This window comes from Moschus berezovskii, chromosome 1 (assembly GCF_049115385.1).
Source record: "Moschus berezovskii isolate FMDL1 chromosome 1, NW_MosBer_1.0, whole genome shotgun sequence".
NCBI classification, from domain to species: domain Eukaryota; kingdom Metazoa; phylum Chordata; class Mammalia; order Artiodactyla; family Moschidae; genus Moschus; species Moschus berezovskii.
This window is the reverse complement of record NC_142460.1, coordinates 87261524-87284516: the sequence shown is the minus strand read 5'-3', so window position 1 is coordinate 87284516 and position 22993 is coordinate 87261524. Positions and strand designations below refer to the sequence as shown.

The 22993-nt window shown below is 37.6% G+C and overlaps 1 protein-coding gene across 1 annotated transcript in view; it reads right to left on the bottom strand.

The window, feature by feature from the left end:
- Nucleotides 1-22993, bottom strand: part of STXBP5L (syntaxin binding protein 5L) — a 347821-nt gene that overhangs the window by 155217 nt on the left and 169611 nt on the right. The window contains exons 8-9 of the mRNA XM_088837386.1: nucleotides 20128-20211; nucleotides 14742-14865 (exon numbers count right to left, since the gene is read on the bottom strand). Coding sequence (XP_088693512.1) covers nucleotides 14742-14865; nucleotides 20128-20211 — 208 coding nt within the window. The remainder of the gene's footprint in view (nucleotides 1-14741; nucleotides 14866-20127; nucleotides 20212-22993) is intronic.

Genomic DNA, 22993 nt, shown 5'->3' with positions numbered 1-22993 from the left:
TGAACTCTATTTACATAAAACAAAGATAATAGTTTCTTATAAGGGAAAGATTATGTTCAGATTCCATAAGAGTTTGAATAAAGCATCAAGAAGAGTTGAAAGTGGAAATAAGTATGTCATAGGCAAATGTAAGCTTTATCTTTATAATTTTGCTTATTAATCTGTTTTTTAAGATGACACCTTTTATTTTAATAAATATTCTTACATTGCCAGAGCTATTTGTAGACAAAGAAACCTAGCATGTAGAGAGATGTTTACATGCATATAAGTTAAAATTTCATCACAGTTTCAGATTGGCAAAGACAAATCCAACTCGGAAGTCAGAACAGTTTTATCCAATTTGCTTAATGGCTATCTGCATATAGTATACCTTATCTGTTCCATGGCATGCTTTCTGAAATTTCCTTCTTTTTCTTTTACCCTATGTCAACTAAAGAAGCAACCCAATAATAAATATTGACCAATATCATTTATAAAACAGGTTTAAAAGTATCTATATTGTATATGAAAAAGAACTGCTAACACTAAATACAGATCATTACAAGGGGACAACTTTGGCTCAGGGGCTCATTCTGTACAGTGGTTTTAGAGCTACTCAGGGATTACTAAGTTTTGATCATGAATGGAATTAGAGAATTAAAGGAAGTAACAGACTTAGCAAGTTCAGTTCAGTTCAGTTCAGTTGCTCAGTTGTGTCTGATTCTTTGCGACCCCATGAATCACAGCACGCCAGGCCTCCCTGTCCATCACCAACTCCCGGAGTTCACTCAAACTCATGTCCATCGAGTCAGTGATGCCATCCAGCCATCTCATTCTCTGTCGTCCCCTTCTCCTCCCGCCCCCAATCCCTCCCAGCATCAGACTCTTTTCCAGTGAGTCAACTCATCGCATGAGGTGGCCAAAGTATTGGAGTTTCAGCTTTAGCATCAGTCCTTCCAATGAACACCCAGGATTGATCTCCTTTAGAATGGACTGGTTGGATCTCCTTGCAGTCCAAGGGACTCTCAAGAGTCTTCTCCAGCACCACAGTTCAAAAGCATCAATTCTTTGGCGATCAGCTTTCTTCACAGTCCAACTCTCACATCCATACATGACCACGGGAAAAACCATAGCCTTGACTAGATGGACCTTGGTTGGCAAAGTAATGTCTCTGCTTTTTAATATGCTATCTAGGTTGGTCATAACTTTCCTTCCAAGGAGTAAGCGTCTTTTAATTTCCTGGCTGCAATCAGCATCTTCAGTGATTTTGGAGCCCCCCAAAATAAAGTCTGACACTGTTTCCACTGTTTCCCCATCTATTTCCCATGAAGTGATGGGACCAGATGCAATGATCTTAGTTTTCTGAATGTTGAGCTTCAAGCCAAACTTATCAAAGAAGCCCATTATTCTCAGTTGATATTTTTTCTACCCAATGCTTCTCTGCTGCTGCTGCTGCTAAGTCGCTTCAGTCATGTCCGACTCTGTGCGACCCCATAGACGGCAGCCCAACAGTCTCCTCTGTCCCTGGGATTCTCCAGGCAAGAATACTGGAGTGAGTTGCCATTTCCTTCTCTAGTAATTGCCAAACCATTAGTTGACCAAAGCAGCATATTTGCAATTGTGTGTGTGTGTGCATATATATATATACACACACATACATATATGGAAACAATTACTATTTTTCAATCAGTAAACATCAGTACCATGCACTGATTTTAGTAGAAAGGAATCATTGTTTAATTAACTAATGCTTTACTTCAATTTCCAACTCTGATTTATTTGAAGGTGATAATATATTAAAAAGCAGAGACATTACTTTGCCCAAAAAGGTCCGTCTAGTCAAGGCTATGGTTTTTCCCGTGGTCATGTATGGATGTGAGAGTTGGACTGTGAAAAAAGCTGATCGCCGAAGAATTGATGCTTTTGAACTGTGGTGTTGGAGAAGACTCTTGAGAGTCCCTTGGACTGCAAGGAGATGCAACCAGTCCATTCTAAGGGAAATCGATCCTGGGTGTTCATTGGAAGGACTGATGCTAAAGCTGAGACTGCAATACTTTGGCCACCTCATGCAACGAGTTGACTCACTGGAAAAGACTCTGATGCTGGGAAAGGTTGGGGGCGGGAGGAGAAGGGGACGACCGAGAATGAGATGGCTGGATGGCATCACTGACTCTGTGGACATGAGTTTGAGTGAACTCCGGGAGTTGGTGATGGACAGGGAGGCCTGGCGTGCTGTGATTCATGGGGTTACGGAGAGTCGGACACAACTGAGCGACTGAACTGAAATGAACTGAAAGCTTTCTGCTTTGATTATATTTATTGCCTGTTAGTAACTGAAATATGCTTAAATGTCATATTGTATAAAACAACATTGTCAATAACTGTATTTATTGCTATTGCTTATTTTCATAGTATTGTAGTAAGTGGGAGGGTACAGAGAAATAACTACCAAGAAGCTTAAAATTTACTAAACAAAAAAATTTTGAAAATGATAATATGAGGTACCATAAATGATTGATAGACATGAAGTACTTTAGGAACGGAGAATAAAACTGTGGTTTCCTTTTGTAACAGAAGATTTTGTAGAATTTTACAGAAGACTTCCTAGATACTAGACTAAGAATTAAAAGACAGAAGTTGGCTGCTGCTGCTAAGTTGCTTCAGTCGTGTCCGACTCTGTGCGACCCCATAGATGGCAGCCCACCAGGCTCCCCCGTCTCTGGGATTCTCCAGGCAAGAACACTGGAGTGGGCTGCCATTTCCTACTCCTACTCCAATGCATGAAAGTGAAAAATGAAAGTGAAGTTGCTCAGTCATGTCCGACTCTTCGCGACCCCATGGATTGCAGCCTACCAGGCTCCTCTGCCCATGGGATTTTCCAGGCAAGAGTACTGGAGTGGGGTGCCATCGCCTTCTCTGAGAAGTTGGCTAGGAGAGTATAAGAAAAGACATGAAGGCAGAATGTTGAGAGAATATGCCTAGTATGATGAGAGAATAATGCATAAGCCAAACTGGTTAGATTAAAAGATTAATGTAGAAGAAGAGAGGAAAGAATGCTGATGATGCCATGTAAGATTGGTCAAGGAAGAGTCAGTGGAAACTTCCAAGATGAGAAATAATGTGTGTAAAACAATGTCTCAGAAATATTAATATGGGTTTATTTAATAAAGAAATTTTGAGGATGTAAGATACTGATGATGGAAAACAAGAAGATAATTACAAATGTTCAGGAGAAACAGGGAGGAAAAAACTGAAGAAAAGTAAAAAGTCTCAAAGAAAGGATACTGTTAATCACACCAACATAAGCATTATGGGAATATTAGAAGGAGAGAAGAGAAAGGAGAAAACATTCACAGAAATATTGGCTGAAATTTTTCTAAGTTATTTGAAAAACATTATTTATACATCTAAGAACCTCAAAAAACTCCATGTAAGGTAAAAAAGTCAACCTACTCCCAGACACATCAAGGTAAAAATGTTAAAAGAAAAAAAAAATCTTGAAAGGAGTAAGAGAAAAATGATTCATTGTATATAAGGCAGCCCCAATAAGGTTAAAAGTTGAGACTCTTATCAGAACCAATAAATCAAAAGGCAGAGGAATGACATACTTAATTTACTGGGAAAAGAAACCCTGTTAACGAAGAATCTTATGTTCATCAAAATTATTTCAATAAGTTATCAAAATAATTTGAAATATTCAAAATGAAATAATCAAAATTATTTCACCTTTCAAAAATGAAGGTGAAATTAAGATGTTTTCAGATAACCAAAACTGAGAGAATGTGTTGCAAGCAGAGCTCCCTTACAAAAAATACAAAGAAGTTCTTTAGACTGAAAGAGTAATATGAACCTATATACAAAGATTATAAGTAAAAGGAATTAATGCAGGTAATTATAAAAGACAGTATAATTACACATTTCCTCTCCAATCTTAACTGATTTAAGAAGCAATGTAAAAATTAATATGTATATAATTATAATATGGGATGCTGCTGCTGCTGCTGCTAAGTCACTTCAGTCGTATCCGACTCTGTGTGACCCCATAGACGGAAGCCCACCAGGCTCCCCCGTCCCTGGGATTCTCCAGGCAAGAACACTGGAATGGGTTGCCATTTCCTTCTCCAATGCATGAAAGTAAAAAGGGAAAGTGAAGTCTCTCAGTCGTGTCCGACCCTTAGCAACCCCATGGACTGCAGCCTACCAGGCTCCTCCATCCATGGGATTTTCTAGGCAAGATTACTGGAGTGGCTTGCCATTGCCTTCTCTGGGAATATGGGATACTTATTTGAAAATAATAACACAGAGAAGGTGGATGGGAGCAAGGCTATGCTGGAGGGAGAAAAGGACACCAAATGGTAACTTGAATCCACAAGAACAAAGGAAAATAACAACAAATAAGCAGCAAAAAGGCTAACATAACAATTTCAATACGTGTGTGTGTGTGTGTGTGTGTGTGTGTGTAGTAGTTGCTCAATCAATCATGTCTGACTCTTTGTGACCCCATGGACTGTAGCTTGCCAGGCTCCCCTGTTCATGGAATTCTTCAGGCAAGAATAGTACAGTGGGTTGCCATTCCCTTCTCCAGGGGATCTTCCCAACCCAGGAATTGAACCTGGGTCTCCCACCTTGCAGGCAGATTCTTTACCATCTGAGTCACTAGGGAAGCCCCTACACATACATACATACCCCTGGCTAAATAAATGGTTCAAAGAAAAAAATATTTTTAGAATAATATATGCTGCTGCTGCTGCTAAGTCACTTCAGTCGTGTCCGACTCTGTGTGACCCCATAGATGGCAGCCCACCAGGCTCCGCCGTCTCTGGGATTCTCCAGGCAAGAACACTGGAGTGGGCTGCCATTTCCTTCTCCAATGTGTGAAAGTGAAAAGTGAAAGCGAAGTCGCTCAGTCCTGTCTGACTCGTAGCGACCCCATGGACTGCAGCCTACCAGGCCCCTCCATCCAATGGGATTTTCCAGGCAAGAGTACTGGAGTGGCTTGCCATTGCCTTCTCCGTAATATATGCTACAACACACTAAAACGTCTGAGATGAAACCTAAGCAGTGCAGAGAGGGACATGTATACCTATGAGAAGGTATATTAAAAAAGAATATATGAAATCACTAACCTAACCATTCACCTAAGTCACAAATAAAAGAACAACATAAACCTGAAGCAAACAGAAAGAAGGAAATAATAAAGATTTGAGCAGAAATTAATGAAGTATTGGGCTTCCATTGTGGCTCTGCTGGTAAAGAATCCACCTGCAATGTGGGAGACCTAGGTTCGATCCCTGGGTTGGGAGGATCCCCTGGAGAAGGGAAAGGCTAAGCACTCCAGTATTCTGGTCTGGAGAATTCAATGGACTGTATAGTCCATGGGGTCACAAAGAGTTGGACATGACTGAGTGACTTTCACTTCACTTTAATGAAAAATTAATAGAATAGAAAAAAATATATCAACAGAAAATCTGAAATCTGGTTCTCTGAAAAGATCAATAAAATAGCTGAACTGACCAGAAAAGACAGAGACTGAGATAAAAGACTTAAATTCTGCCAACTAATTCTTCAAACATTCTCCTAAAAACAAAAGAGGAAATATTTACCAACTAATTCTATAAAACTATTAGTACCATCCATTGTATGAGATCAAACATCCTGATATGAGGCTAAGACAGAAATATAACAATGAAGAAGTGAGGTTTTTCTAAATAATGGGAATATGGTTATCATCAGAAAAACTAGTTACTATAATATACCATATCAATAGAATAAAGAACAAAAATTACACAATTATCTCAACAGACTAAAAAGGAATCTGATGAAGTACGACACTTTTGATTAAACAAAAGCTTCAACAAAGAAGAAAAAAAAGATCTCCTCAACCTGATAAATACTATGAATAGAAACCCAGAGCTTACCATAGTATTTACTGGTGAAAGGAGAAAAACTTTCCCTCTATGATCAAAAACAACTGAAGAGAGATCAAGGTGGTGGAAGAGAACCAATGGAGCTCATATCCTCCCACAGATACATTAAAAATACATCTACATGTGGATCAATTCTCATAGATTCCTACTGAATACTGGTGGAAGATCTCATGTGATCAAAACTGCAGGAAAGATCATCATGTAAGCAGGTAGGACAAAAGGGGGGAAAAAAAAGCAATCAGGACAGAACCTGCACCCCTGGGAGGGATCTGTAAAAGAAGAAAGGTTCCTTCACTCTAGGAACCCCCTTCAATGGCTGGGAGATCAACAGTGAAAAACAGGGAGCTTCAGAGGCTCAGAGGAGAGTGTAGCAGCTGGCTTGTGGTAGGCAGAACAAACAGAGATTAGCACAGATGGTCCTGGCTACCTCACTTGCAGTCTCCAGACCGAGATGCATGTCTGTGGTGCTCACTGGGGGCTGGGTGCTAAAACTTGGGCTTCAGTGGATAGACCCAGGGAGAGACCTGAGGTTAGCTGTGCAGAGGCAGCCTGAAGGGGCTAGACTGTGCCCTAGACTGTAACTGGGGGTACACAGGATGGAGCCTGATTCTGCCACTGAAGCCCCACTCTTAATGTGCAAGAATGGAGGGGCAGGGCCCCACCAAAACATGCTCACAGTGGGCACGGCCCTGCCTCTGTGAGCTCTGGGAGTGCACAAGCGCCATGGGCCATCCACACACAGAGGCAAGGCTGAAATCTGTGTTGATCCCCAGGAGCTGGAAACACATGACTTTAGAAATTTGAGCAGTGTCCTGTCGTCTTTGGAGGATTTATGCCATAGGCTCCTTTGTAAGCTCAGAGCCTGTGAGACATTCAAGCAGACTACTGGTAGTCCCAGGATTGGGTGGGTCTGGCATTAGTAGCTGCCAGAACAAGCAAAGGCAGGGCCAACGTCTGGATTGACCCCTCAGGTTTCACAGCGGGTCCTGGTGCCTGACCAGTGGATCTGTGCCAGCATATCTATGCTGGTGGACTGGTGAGCACAGTGCCTGAGGAACATCTGGGCTGATTGCTTGCATTCTTATCCTGAGGAAGGGCAGAGGGCAGTGCCAACAAGAGCATACTTATGGGTGAGGCCACAAAGCACACTTCCCAGTAGACAGGTCCTGGGGAGGAACACTTAGTGAAGTGTTTCACTTTCACCTACCTCACACCACAGCTCAGAAATGGATCTAGGAGCTACTACTCTAACAACTGGGAGCAGACCCTACCCCCAACAGGGCTGTGACAACCACAGAGCAAAACGGAGGCCCCATTCAACATTCAAGGCAGGCTCTGATCACCACAATACCAGTCACACCCATTATCAAGAGGATAATGGGCAGCACACAATGAGGAAAGCTGAGGCAGGCATCCATACTAAAAACAGCTCTCTCACCAAAAAATATTACACAGACACAGGCTACACAGGGATAACCACATACAAACAGTCCTTTAAGACCACAGTGGACAGCTGTTTCTTCTAAATTCATAGAGTCGAAGAAATCTAAGTAAAATGAAGAAGCAGAAGTACCACTTCCAATTAAAAGAACAAGATAAATCCCCTGAAAGAACAAACACATCTCTCCAGTCTTGGAGTTCAAAAGAGAAGACTAATAAAAATACTGACAGAATTAAGAAAGGCTATCAATAGGAATTAAGAAAGGCAGATCACTGCACAAGGAACTAGAAACTACAGAGAGAGTCAATTAAAATTAGAAAACTAATTTTCTGAGACAAAAGCTGAGCTGAAAGCAATAAATACTGAACTTAACAATTCAGAAGAACAAATAAAGTGATCTGGAAGAAAAGAATGGAAATCATGCATCAGAACAACAGACAGACAGATTAAAAAAAATGAAAGCAATATAAAAGACCTATGGAATAATATAAAGCAAGCCAATTTACACATAATAGGGATCCCAAAGAAGAAGAAAGAGAAAAGAGGATTGAAAATATATTTGAAGAAATTATGGAAAAATTTCCCCAAACCTAAGGAAACAAACTATCTAGGCACAAGAAGCACAGTGGGTCCAAAACAGGAAGAACCCAGACAGACTTACACCAAGATATATCATAATTAACAGAGGATTCTAAAGGCAGCAAGAGGAAAAAAAAAAAGTACGTTACAGGGAACCGCCATAAGGCTATCATCTGGTTTCTCTACAGAAATCTTGCAGACCAGAGGGGAGTGTCACATTATATACAAAGCTCTGGAAGGGAAAATCCTTCAACCTAAGATACTCTATCCAGCAAGATTATCATTTAGAAATTCCGCAGATAAGCAAAAGCTAAAGGAATACAGCAATAGAACTATTGAAAGGACTACTGAAAGGACTTATCTAAATAGAAAAGAAGCAAGAATCTGTAGGAAAGAGAAAATCACAATTGGAAAGCAAATCACAGTACATGAATTAAAAAAGTTTTTTTTTAAAGTGATGATAATTACAATGAATAGCAAAAGGATAACCATGACAAGGTAAAACAGTACATCAAAAATCATAAAATGCTGGGGAGGAGTGTAACAAAATGTAGATTTTTAAAAAAATGTCTCTGAGCCTGTATGACTACCAGCCTAAGCAAGTAGATATGGTATTGGGTTAACACACTTGAAAAATTGTAACCACAAATCAAAAACAAAATAAATAGATGCACAAAAAACAAAAAAGGAATTAGTTTCTGCTATACCACAAAGTGAATCAGCTAGATGTATACATACAGGCCCTCGCTCTAAAGCCTCCCTACCACCCCCTCATCCCATCCCTCTGTATCATCACAGAGCACTGAGCTGAGCTCCCTGTGCTTGCTACACAGCAGCTTCTCACTAGCTATCACTTTTACACATGGTAGTGTATACATACATTAGTGCTACTCTCCCAATTTGTCCCACCCACCCCTTCCCGTCTGTGTCCACATGTCCAATCATGCTCCAATAAAAATAAATATTTTTAAAAGTTTTTAGTAAATAAGGTGCCAAGTACATGAAAAAACAAAACACAAGATAATACAAGAGAAAATTATCAAACCATAAAAAGACAAGAAGAAGGGAACAAAGAAATACAAAATCAACTAGAAAATAAGACTTAAAATGGCAATAAATTTGTATCTATCAATAATTACCTTAAATGTCAATGCACTAAATGCTCCAATCAAAAGGCACAGAGTGGAAAACTATATAATAAGACAAGAGACTACAATATGCTGCCTGTGAGAGATTAATTTCACATGTAAAGGCACATACTGAAAGTGAGGCAATGGAAAAAGATACTCCATGCAAATAGAAGCAGAAGAAAGAGATGGTGGTAAAAAGAATGCTATACCATGACTAAGTGCAATTTATCCCAGATGTGTAAGGCTGGTTCAACATTCAAAAACTAATTAACGTAGTCCATCACATCAATAAGCCCAAAAAGAAAAACCACATCACCATATAAAGATGCATAAGAAGCATGTGACAAAATCTAACACCCATTCATGATAAAAACTCCCAGCAAACTAGAAATGAAACTGTGCAGGAACTTAAAGGGCCTTCTCGGAATGGACACTCCAATGCGTCCCCAACCTCTTGCTTTTCGAAGAAGCTTTAGCCTCCGAGGCCTTTGCCCAGGTCCAAAGAGCAAATTTAAAATCAAAGAAAGGAGAAAATACAGAAACAAAGGAAAATAATCAAGCACTCAAAATAATATCAAAAGTGAAAGTGCTAGTCACTCAGTTGTGTCCAACTCTTTGTGACTCCATGGACTGTAGCACACTAGGCTCCTCTGTCCATGGCATTCTCCAGGCAAGCATACCAGTCTGGAGTGGGTTGCCATTCCCTTCTCCAGGGGATCTTCCTGACCCAGGGATTAAATCCTGGTCTCCCGCATTGCAGGTAGATTTTCTCACCATCTGAGCCACCAGGGAAGCCATAAGAAATAATAGTAGTTAGCAACAACACAAAATTGAGGACACTTAATTCCTCCTCAAGAGCTATAAATAATATTCTAAGCCATATCCTTCAGCTATTTTTCAGATACTAAACACCCCCACTGACACAATGGCCAAGAAATGGTGCCACATGGTCAGATATGTGGCTATGTAGGGACCCTGCTGACTGGAAGTTGGTACTTGCCAGCTGCCTCTACAGAGATTACATCATGACCATTGCAAGCTGCTGACCTTCAACACCCCCTGAAAGAAGTTCAGGGTGAAAATCAGGAATGAGGCACTCTGTGCTCTGAAGAAAAAAAAAACCAAAAACTGGCAGAACAGGCCTTCAGATAGTTAGATCTTTTCAGAAAAAGGTTTTATGAGTTCCAATTCTTGCATCTTCTCATACCTAGAAAAACACTGACGTCATTAATGGTGACATCTGCTTTGGCTATTAAAAAAAAAATTTTTTTTTTACAATTAAAAGTCAAAATAGAGTAGCTATGGTTCAGACATCCTGGGAAATAACTATTTCCCAGATATCCTGAAAAATGATATTATGGGTGTGATTTCAGATTAGACGCTGTGACCTAATGTAGAACTTAATGCTCCTGTAATGCATTTTTGCTTCTGTACTTTGCTTGCTGCTCATAAAACCAAAGTTACTCCATTTTAAGATAAGGTTGTTTTTAAGTAAAGATTCCTAAAATTGTTTTTGAAAAAAAAAAAAAATCCAATTCCTAGTGGAAAAAAAAAAAAAAAGAATGCCCAATTTCCCACACTCATTGTTGATTTAATTTGCATATCTTTCGTTTCCAGTGAGGCTGAACGTTTTCTCATATGTTTATTGCCTACTTGTAATTTTTCTTTAGTGAATTGCCTACTTATGTCAATTGCCCATTTTTAGGGAGGTGGTTATCTTTTTCTTTTTGACTTCTGAAAGCTCTTCATATACATTAACCTTTTGTTTATATGTTTATTATATTTCAAAAAAAATAATAAACACCCCCACCAAGAGGAAGACGTTAACTACATGCTGACCACCAGCACGTAAACCCTAGACTAGTTGGAACCAGGAAGTTTATCAAGATTCTAGAAACATCACCCTATTATCACCATCAACCAGTCAGAGAATTAAGCACAAACCAATCATATATGCTGCAATTCTCTTCCTCAGACTGTCTTTAAAAGCCCTAAAAGCCACTGGGGAGTTTGGTTCTTCTGAGCATGAGCTACCCCGTTCCTCTTGCTTGGCCCCACATTGTGTGCTTTGCAATAAATGACTTACTTCACAAAAATGCAGTATCAGCAGATTGACGTTACTCCACATAGTCAAGTGGACCCAAGTTTAGTTCACTAACAGAAATAGATGGAAACGTTGTTAATGTGATAATAAATACCTACCAATAATCCTATAGAAAATATGGTAGGATACTAAATGGTGAGAAATCAAGTCTTTCCCAATAAGATTAAGAAAAAGGCAAGGGTATCCCTTCTCACTATTGTTTTTCAATATTGTAGTGAAGAGTTCCAAAGAATAGCAAGGAGAGATAAGAAAGATTTCCTCAGCAATCAATGCGAAGAAAGAGAGGAAAATAATAGAATGGGAAAGACTAGAGATCTCATCAGGAAAATTAGAGATACCAGGGGAATATTTCATGCAAAGATGGGCTCAATAAAGGACAGAAATGGTACGGACCTAACAGAAGCAGAAGATATTAAGAAGAGGTGGCAAGAATACACAGAAGAACTGCACAAAAAAAGATCTTCATGACCCAGATATCATGATGGTGTGATCAATCACCTAGAACCAGACATCCTGGAATGTGAAGACAAGTGGGCCTTAGGAAGCATCACTGCGAACAAAGCTAGTGGAGGTAATGGAATTCCAGTTGAACTGTATCAAATCCTCAAAGATGATTCAGTGAAAGTGCTGCACTCAATATGCCAGAAATTTGGAAAACTCAGCAGTGGCCACGGGACTGGAAAAGGTCAGTTTTCATTGCAATCCCAAAGAAAGGCAATGCCAAAGAATGTTCAAACTACTGCACAATTGCACTCATCTCACACACTAGTAAAGTCATGCTCAAATTCTCCAAGCCAGGCTTCAGCAATAAGTGAACCGTGAACTTCCAATGTTCAAGATGGTTTTAGAAAAGGCAGAGGAACCAGAGATCAAATTGCCAACATCTGTTGGATCATCAAAAAAGGGAGAGTTCCAGAAAAACATCTATTTCTGCTTTATTGATTATGCCAAAGCCTTTGACTGTGTGGCTCACAATAAATTGAGGGAAATTCTGAAAGAGATGGGAATACCAGACCACGTGAACTGCCTCTTGAGAAATCTGTATACAGGTCAGGTAGCAACAGTTAGTACTGGACAAGGAACAACAGACTGGTTCCAAATAGGAAAAAGAGTACGTCAAGGCTGTATATTGTCACCCTGCTTATTTAACTTATATGCAGAGAACATCATGAGAAATGCTGGGCTGGAGGAAGCACAAGCTGGAATGAAGATTGCCGGGAGAAATATCCATAACCTCAGATACGCAGATGACACCACCCTTACGGCAGAAAGAGAAGAACTAAAGAGCCTTTTGATGAAAGTGAAAGAGGAGAGTGAAAAAGTTGGCTTAAAGCTCAACATTCAGAAAACTAAGGTCATGGCATCTGGTCCCATCACTTCATGGGAAATAGATGGAAAAACAGTGGAAACAGTGTCAGACTTTACTTTTTTGGGCTCCAGAATCACTGCAGATGCTGATTGCAGCCATGAAATTAAAAGACGCTTACTCCTTGGAAGGAAAGTTATGACCAACCTAGATAGCATATTAAAAAGCAGAGACATTACTTTGCCAACAAAGGTCTGTCTAGTCAAGGCTATGGTTTTTCCAGTGGTCATGTATGGATGTGAGAATTGGACTGTGAAGAAAGCTGATCGCCAAAGAATTGATGCTTTTGAACTGTGGTGTTGGAGAAGACTCTTGAGAGTCCCTTGGACTGCAAGGAGATCCAACCAGTCCATTGTAAGGAGATCAGTACTGGGTGTTCATTGGAAGGACTGATGCTAAAGCTGAAACTCCAATACTTTGGCCACCTCATGTGAAGAGTTGACTCACTGGAAAAGACTCTGATGCTGGGAGGGATTGGGGGCAGGAGGAGAAGGGGACGACAGAGAATGAGATGGCTGGATGGCATCACTGACTCGATGGACATGAGTTTCAGTGAACTGCGGAAGTTGGTGATGGACAGGGAGGCCTGGCGTGCTATGATTCATGGGGTCACAAAGAGTCAGACATGACTGAACTGAACTGAATTATAAAGTTTATGAAAGGCAGAATAGAAGAGTACTATGCTAAGTTATGGAGAAGGCAATGGTACCCCACTCCAGTACTCTTGCCTGGAAATTCCCATGGATGGAGGAGCCTGATAGGCTGCAGTCCATGGGGTCACTAAGAGTCGGACACGACTGAGCGACTTCACTTTCACTTTTCACTTTCATGCATTGGAGAAGGAAATGGCAACCCACTCCAGTGTTCTTGCCTGGAGAATCTCAGCGATGGGGGAGCCTGGTGGGCTGCCATCTATGGGGTCGCACAGAGTCGGCCATGACTGAACCGACTTAGCAGCAGCATGTTAAGTTAAATAAATCAAAGATAGACAAATACTCTATGTTGTCACCTATATGTGGAACCAAAAACAAAAGAAAACAGAACAGACTCACAGAAATAGAACTCAAACTAGTGGTAACCAGAGTAGAGAAGGAAGGGGGAGAGGCAAATTAGGGTATGAGATGAAGTGATATAAACTACCATGTATAGAACAAATAAGGAATATTGCACACTGCAGGGAATTATAGCTATTATTTTGTATAAACTTTAAATGGAGTACAATCTATAAAAAATTTAATCATGATATTGTATACCCAAAACTAATATATATAAATATATATATTATATATATAAATAATATATCAATTGTATTTCCATATAAATAGATAAAGCATCTCTAAGTTAAGTGCCTAAATGTAAGGTAATCTCTTAAGTAAACTGCCATGATAAATGTTGCAATAATTTAGTCTTTTGCAGATAGAACATGATGGTACAAAAAGATGGCAGGACAACCCAAGTTGGAATAATTCCATCTTTTGATTTATGAGTCACACACTATACAAACATACCACTATTTTCTAAATGTAAACTGTAATAAACACCCAGAAACTGTAACACAATATATTTGATTAACCTCTAGGTTTTGACTTTTCTATTCTTACAACCAAGAGTATGAGGTAAACACGAAAACTCAGATCATTACCTATATTATGGAAAATAATACAACCTCTGAATAAAAGTTATTCATACATTTGACATTTTTATTCTGTCCAGTTAGGTAGAACCAACATAAATCCTAAATATCTCCTTTCAATGAGGAATATAAGAAATACAACCTACAATAAAAACCACAGTACTCAAATGGCATAAGTGAAAATAAATGGGAGAATTTATAAGACAAAAGACTCTAAAGCAGTATAGAAATTAGGTCTAAGAGACTCATAAAGTGCCATTCTCTCACTAGCTTCCTTACCGCTTAAAATTGGTCAAATTCCTGCATCATTTCCTCTGCTTCAGACACAGCAATCAATTATTCGATTTTTACCTGGGAGGTCTCTATATATGTTCAGTTACAATGTAGAAAAGTTGATAGGAAGAAGGTAAGGTTAGAAACTTTGGGTCATAAGGTGGGGATCTGAAGGAGGTATAAAGGGGTATTTAGAATCAGAAGCTATGTTCTATTACCTCTTTTTAGTGATAATGAAACCAACTTTCCTAGTTCAAGTAGTGGCACTACATCTCCAGAGTTTCTTTCTTTTGAAAGCATATATCTTACCATGTGGAACTGTGGTCTGGAAAGGACGACTTGGGCTTTTCAGGTTCCATAAAGTCAAGCTACCATCTGAATGGCTGCACATGAATTGTTTGCCCTCATGATGCCAATCAATTGAATGAATAGCCTAATGAAATAACAATTAAAAACAAGTAGAGGAGGAAGAAAGTTGATATATCATTCTATATTCCAAAGGAAAAATATTTTAACACAGAATTATTACAGCAATAACACTTAAGAAACGTAATTTTTCTGACCTAGATCATACTACCTTTGGCTTCTACTCTCTATAGGCATGTAAAAGGCTGTAAAATCTTATCTCCTTAGCTAAAGAAAAGTTAAATAAATTTAATATTGTTGGATCCGAGAACTTTTTGTTGTAAATCCTATGTCTTCCCCATATCCTTTAATGCTTCTTTGGAAATTAGTACATGGAAGTAAAAGCAAGGTTAAGAGAAGATAATCTCGGGTGAGGCAGAATTTACTTTAATTTTACTTAAAGTAACCAACTTAAAAAGTAATTTACGTTAGAGTTGCAATTTGAGGGCTTACTATGTGCCAGACCCCAAGGTAAGCAGTTTATGTACATTATCTCATTTAATCCTACCAAACAGATATTATGTTTTTCCAAATTACACATGGTAAAATAGGCTAGAAAGACTGAGACATACTTGCTCAGGTTACATCACTCAAATTCAACATCTAACTACAAAACCCATATTTGGAGTCAATGAACTATGTTAACTCTATATATGCTATTTAAATTGACTTAAAGCAGGAAGAGCTTAAAATTGTTTGTATTTACAGATTCATTCTGTAGTTATAAATTAAACTAAAAAGCAATCGTTACATTTAAAGTAGGTACCCAAATACCTGTTAAATGAATAAGTATTTATGTTATCAAATGTTCCCACACCCTTGGTATTTTTTCAAAATTAGTAAAGTATATAGGGAACTCGGGTAATGTGCTATTTATTGCACAATGAAAGAAACTCTAGTAAACATAAAAGTTGAACAGATGTATACAGCATGATCTTTCCTTAAAGGAACTTAAACAACTGCGAGAAAGGAAACTATAACAATGCTTATTGTTTGGAACTTTTAATATTTAGTTTTTAATTTATATTTATAAAATTAAGTTATATATATTTGTTATTATTTATATTTATACAACTAAGCTATGAATATATTTATTTATACCAAACTTATACATATATTTACACAAACATATATTTCCAAACAGTAAGTATTATTAGAGTTATAGACAAATGATGGCTAGAGCAATCATTAGATATATTAGAAGTGAAACAGTATATCAGTGGACCTCAAGATGACATTTGATTAACTGGAAATGATACCATGACACAACAGACTTATTTCTTCTCTCACCCTGTTCTCCGTTATTGGGCAGAGAAGATTTGTTTACTACCAGGGTTCAGTAGAGGCAGTGAGAATGAAAAAAACACTTCTTTGTCTTCTCCTTTGTTTATTTCTTCTCATTTTTGTATGTGTCTAAAGGGAAAGGCCACTTCTTGCCTCCTCTACATGTTAACCTGGATGAACCTCAGTAAATTTAATAAAGTTCTCTTAGACTACCTTTCTAAAAATGGTAGATGCAGAAAAAGCATCCCCAGCCCTAATCTTTATATCCCACTGAATTTGTCTACTGGAGAAGACAGATATAAAAATAATAGATATAACATAAAATCAAAATAAGTTGTATAAAAGAAGTACCCTTATTGTATAGAAGAGTAGACATGTAAAAACCAAGCTGTTATTAAAGAATAGGAAGTCAAATAATCATTTATTGAAGAGGTTGAAGAGCTGGCATTTGAACTTGACTTAATGGGTAAATATTTAATTTCTATTTATTTGATTATACCCTATTCCATTCTTTAAGAAGGACTTTAAGGGTTTTCTGAAAAAATATAATACAACTAATTTTAGAAGAATTTTTTAAATGGAAAACAATATGGAAAATAAAACGCTAGTAACTTTGGTTAATTCTGTGGCTGTGACTGAATTTCTTGTAAACAAAAAAGACAAAGAAAACCCACAAAACTAAGTAATAATCTGAAAAAAGGAAAAACAGCAGTTACTAAAGGAATTAAAAGATTATCCTCATGTCAAACTCTGAGAGATTTCTTTGTGAGAGATTATTTTTAAAATATAGAAAGAAAAACACCAATACAATATACTAATGCATATATATATGGAATTTAGAAAGATGCAAATGATAACCCTGTATACGAGACAGCAAAAGAGACACAGATGTATAAAACAGTCTTTGGGACTCTGTGGGAGAGGGTGAGGGTGGGATGGTTAGGGAGAATGGCATTGAAACATGTATATTATCATATGTGAAACGAATTGCCAGTTCAGGGTCGATACATGTTACAGGATGCTCGGGGCTGGTATGCGGGGATGACCCAGAGGGAGGATAAGGGGAGGAGGGAGGTGGGAGGGGTGTTCAGGAAGGGGAACTCATGTATACCCGGGGCGGATTCATGTCAATGTATGGCAAAACCAACCAATATAATATTGTAAAATAATTAGCCTCCAATAAATAAATAAATAAAATTAATTAATGAAAAAAATATATAGATGAAACAAAAACTTTAAAGCTAATGTGAAAATAAAATTTGTATACTTATTTCTGAAAATGATCTTGGATTTACAAAACTCTGAATTCATCAGTAGTTATTTATCAAATGGCTGGACTGTACAAATAGCTTTACAACTGCTAACGAATTAACAGAACTTTGATAAGCATAAGAGGAAAGAAGGGAGTTCAAGATAAAGTATAAGCAGAGGCAAAGGCTTTGAAGTCAGCAGTAAATGGTATGTTTAGGAGATAGTAATATGTTTAGAAGATAGTAATAGTAATAGTCTAAAGTATGAGGAATGTATAGAAAGAATGCCATAAATTAAATTCAAAGGAAAGATAGCACCAAGGCCTTAAATCTCCTGTCAAAGAATAAGACTTTGTATTGTTGACAACTGGGACCCATTTAAAGGTTCTGAGGTAGGAAATTATGATCAGCTATGTCTTAAAATGATACTCTTGTTAGTGAAAGATATCTTGTAAAGCTAAGATATCCGAGGAAATGTGATTAGTTAAAAGTCTACTATAGTCTTCAAGGCAAAAGATAACATCCTCAACTAGGATGCTGAATGTGGAAATGAAAAAAGAGAGGAGATAAATGAGAGGTAATATAAAAATGGGATCAAGAAGACTACAAGAGTGACTGCTTATACCACGTGAAGAAAAAAAAGGGTCAACTATGACTTTGTGGGTTCTAAATTGAAATAACTAAATCAAAGTTGAAAAACTGAAATAAAAACACAGAGAGCGAATTAGGTCTTTAAATACTAATTCAATGCCAATGGAATATTCATCTGAAGTTACCTAATATATTATTACATATTTGCACTAACGATATATGAATTTTAATTTATCAGCATAATATAGGCAATATTTGAAATGATGGGAGGCTGAATATGAACATAAATGGAAACTGAAGGAGAAATGAAGAGAGGGTGAAGACGTAGAATCCTGAAGAGTATAATTTAAAGGAGAGTTAGGGAAAGAACCAATGATGGAGAAAGGAGGGGTGGAAAAAATGAGATGGAACAATACAAACAAATGGAGAAACTGTTTAAGAACAAAGGACTGATGTAAAGTCACAGGCTTAGTGAGGAACTTAAAAGACTAAGAAGGGATCCTTGGTGACTTATTAGAAACTATTTCAGCTAAGTATTACAGATGATTTCAAACTATGAGAGGAAAAGAGCTGAGAAATTTTTTTAAAGTTTAGTAATAACATGAAGTATATCACTATCTTTATGAAAATGACAGGATATAATTATGCATTATATAGATTTTATATACTTTATATAATTCTAGATAGGTAAAGTATATTATTCTACTGATTAACATTGTTAATATTTACATAGACATTTCATTGCAAAATTGCTTTCATTTACTTTTTAAGGTTAGAAACTTTCCTTCCACACTTTTTAAAGCTACAAGAAAACTAGTTAATTGACCATTCTCACCTGGATTTCCATTTCAGCTGCTCTACTCTAGTTCCAAGTGGCTAAACACACAGATGGTATTTGTACTCTTATCTAAAGGCTAGTTTTGCAGAATAAATGATCTCCATCCTCATCCTTATTTTTATGTATTTAACAAAAGGAAAACCCTAGTTTAGCTCTCCAGGACCTTCTTATGATTAAAGGTGCCCTGTAAGTTGTTCATAAAGAGTATAATTGTATGACATTGCTTGCCAGAATATTGTTCACCAATCATGATCAAATTACCCAGCTGTTATATCATTTACTTCTGAATTCTCTGTTATCATGATAATAATTTTGTATATAACATAAAATTGTATTTTGCCAGAATCACTAAGAAATAAATAGGGGTAGCAGTTATGGAATAAATAAAGGCTTGCATCTTTAAGCATCAAAATTTAAATTTTACTGTTATAAGGGGATGGAAGGGAGCACAAAAAGGAACTGTTCTTTTAAAAATGTGTTTTCTTTTCAAAATTCTTTTTCTATTTATCTTAGTGTTGTCTTGAATTCTCTGGCACTCTTTCTATTTAAGTCTGGGTAATGCTAGACAATGATTTATGACCTGTATTTTCTTCCTATCTCTCACTACTGTACCAGTTTTTAAAATTTAATAGAAAGCCTAGATGATCACCTTTATTTCCACAGCTACAAGACATAAATCCCCTTTCTCACCTTTTGCCCTTAGCCTCACTCTTTTCTCATTAGCCTCTTAGAAGAAAATACTTAATGGCCTAGAATCAATCTGTGAACACCTGAAGATCAATTAAGAGACTATTCCTCAATATGAGTTCACTGATTTCTCTACATGAAAATCTAAAATCTCAATTCTGTATGATAAAACATACTTTAAGATCTGATTCTTAGTAACTAAGTATTACTATTTTAAAAATCTCTCTCTATTTTAAAAAGGCAAGTGTTAGATGATAAAGCCTTTCAAACTGACTATGTAAACTTTCTGCCACAGAAGAACAATTTTCTAAAGACACGAACAGTATCTTTAGAGACCTTAAGGACAAAGTGGTAAGAAATAATCATGAAGCCTAAAGAAGAGAAAAAGATAAGTAATAGAAACCAATATATGTAAGATGTCCAAAAAAGCTTAAAAATAGTCCATCAAGGCAAAATTTCCACTCAGGAGAACAACTCTGAGGTGAAACTCATGCAAAAACCAACAGGCAGTGTGAGGCACCGGATCAGAATGAGGCAGTTTTCCAAAAATAAAAATATTGGTAATACACAAGGAGTAAAAGTAGACAAAAGGCATAAAATCACGATACTCTTTTCAAATATTTCAGCAGAAATCACTTACCTCATCATAGTAAACTCTCAGTTCTGCTCTTTTAGACTTCAAGTCCCAGAAAACTACAGTACCATTTTCATAACCTATTAGCAACTGGAAAACATTAGAACAATCATTTTTGTAATTCTAACATTTATTTTAGCTTGTTCCAATAAAGATTAATGTTAATACAATAAAGCAAAATCATATTACATAATACAACTTTATTTAAAATACCAATATTTCCAAACCTGAATATTTTCAAAATTGAAAAATATTGGCAAAAGAACTCTATTCAATATAAATATATACCAATGAAATGAGAAAACTTGTAAGTATGTATGTGCTATGCTTAGCCACTCAGTTGTGTCTGACTCTGCAACCCCATGGACTGTAGCCTGCCAGGCTCCTCTGTCCATGGCAATTCTCCAGGCAAGAATACTGGAATGGGTTGCCATACATTCCTCCAGGGGATCTTCCCAACCCAGGGATCTAACCCATGTTTCCTGCATTGCAGGCAGATTCTTTACAATCTGAACCACCAGGGAGGCGTAAGTATGTATGACACAACATAAAAATAAATGGGAAAACCGGAATAAAAGAAAAACGGAAGAGAAAATGACTATGAAATAAAGGTGATAACCTGAATAAATAGTGTATATGCCATTCAGGCCTATGCACTTGAAAAATGTGGCTACAAATTTGGCTTCAAATTATTTTCAATCAAATCCAACTTTATCTCTGATTTAAGTCAGTGTTTCAAATTGGTGATTGATGGACTCTCAGTAGCTCACAAAGATATTCTAGAGATTCACGTCATTAAAGATAGCTGATATTGACTTGTAAATCAATAAATAAGACAATTAACAAAATATACATACTTCAAAAGAAAAGCATTTGAGAACAGAAAATGATTAGATGATCATACTCAAGACTCAGTCACTCAGCTAAATATTGCTTGCTGTGCTGATGATTTTTACTATAATATGACACTGAATATTCAAACAACCGCACAATTGCACTCATTTCAAATTCTAGCAAAGTAATGAAATTCTTCAAGCTAGACTTCAACAGTACATGAACCAAGAACTTCCAGATGTACAAGCTGGATTTAGAAAAGGCAGAGGAAGCAGAGATCAAATTGCCAACATTCACTGGATCATAGAAAAAGGAACAGAATTCCAGAAAAACATCTACTTCTGCTTCATTAACTATGCTAAAGCCTTTAACTGTGTGGATCACTACAAACTGTGGAAGATTCCTTAAGAGATGGGAATACCAGACCACCTTACCTGCCTCCTGAGAAACCTGTATGCAGGCCAAGAAGTAACAGTTAGAACCGAACATGGAACAAAAGACTGGTTCAAAATTAGGAAAGGAGTATGTCAAGGCTGTATATTGTCACTCTGCTTATTTAAATTATATGCACAGTACATCATGCAAAATGCTGACCTGAATGAAACCTAAGCTAGAATCAAGGTAACCAGGAGAAATATAACCAACCTCAGATATGCAGGTGATACCACTCTAATGGCAGAAAACAAAGAGGAAATAAGGCCCTCTTGATGAGGGTAAAAGAGGAGAGTGAAAAAGCTGGCTTAAAACTCAACATTCAAAAAACGAAGATCATGGCATCTGCTCCCACCACTTCACAGCAAGCAGAAGGGGAAAAAGCAATAGATTTTATTTTCTGGGGCTCCAAAAATCACTGTGAATGGCAACTGCAGTCATGAAATTAAAAGATATCTGCTCCTTGGAAGGAAAGTGATGACAAGCCTAGACAGCATATTAAAAAGCAGAGACATTACTTTGCTGACAAAGATCCTCATAGTCAAAGCTATGGTTTTTCCAGTAGTCATGTATGGATGCAAGAGTTGGACCATAAATAAGACTGAGCACCGCTGAGGCTTGTGAAATGTGATGCTGGAGGACTCTTAAGTGTCCCGTGGACTGCAAGGAGATCCAACCAGTCAATCCAAAAGGAAGTCAACCCTGAACATTCATTGGAAGACTAAGGCTGAAGCTCCAGTATTGTGGCCACCTGATGCAAAGAGCCAACTCAATGGAAAAGATCCTGATGCTGGGAAAGATGGAAAGCAAAAGAAGAAGGGGACAGCAGAGGATGAGATGGTTACATAGCATCACCAACTCAATGTACATGAATCTGAGCAAACTTTTGGAGATAGTGAAGGACAGGGGAACCTGGCATGCTGCAATTCATGGGTCACAAAGAGTTGGACATGACTTATGGACTGAACAACAACAAAAACAACCAGAAAACATATAACAAAATGGCAAAAAGCACATGCCTATCAATAATCACTTTAAGTGGAAATAAACTCAATGCCCCAACAAAAAGACACAGGGTAGCTAAAGAGATAAAAATAAATAAATAAATACTCATCTATATGCTGTCTACAAGAGACTCAATTCAGAGCTAAAGACACATATAGACTGAAAGTGAAAGGATGGAAAAAGATGTTCCATTCAAACAGAATGAAAAGAAAGTAAGGGTAATACAACTCATATCAGCAAAATAGACTTTAAAACAAAGACTGTAACAAAAGGAAAAGAAGGACATCACATAATGTTAAGGGGCTCAACCCAAAAACAGGAAATAATGTTAATATTTATTAACATGTAATATATACATGTACCTAATGTGGGAGCAGAGAAGGCAATGGCACCCCACTCCAGTACTTTTGCCTGGAAAATCCCATTGGACGGAGGAGCCTGGAAGGCTGTGCAGTCCATGGGGTCGCTGAGGGTCGGACATGACTGAGCGACTTCACTTTCACTTTCCACTTTCATGCATTGGAGAAGGAAATGGCAACCTACTCCAGTGTTCTTGCCTGGAGAATCCCAGGGACAGGGGAGCCTGGTGGGCTGCCGTTTG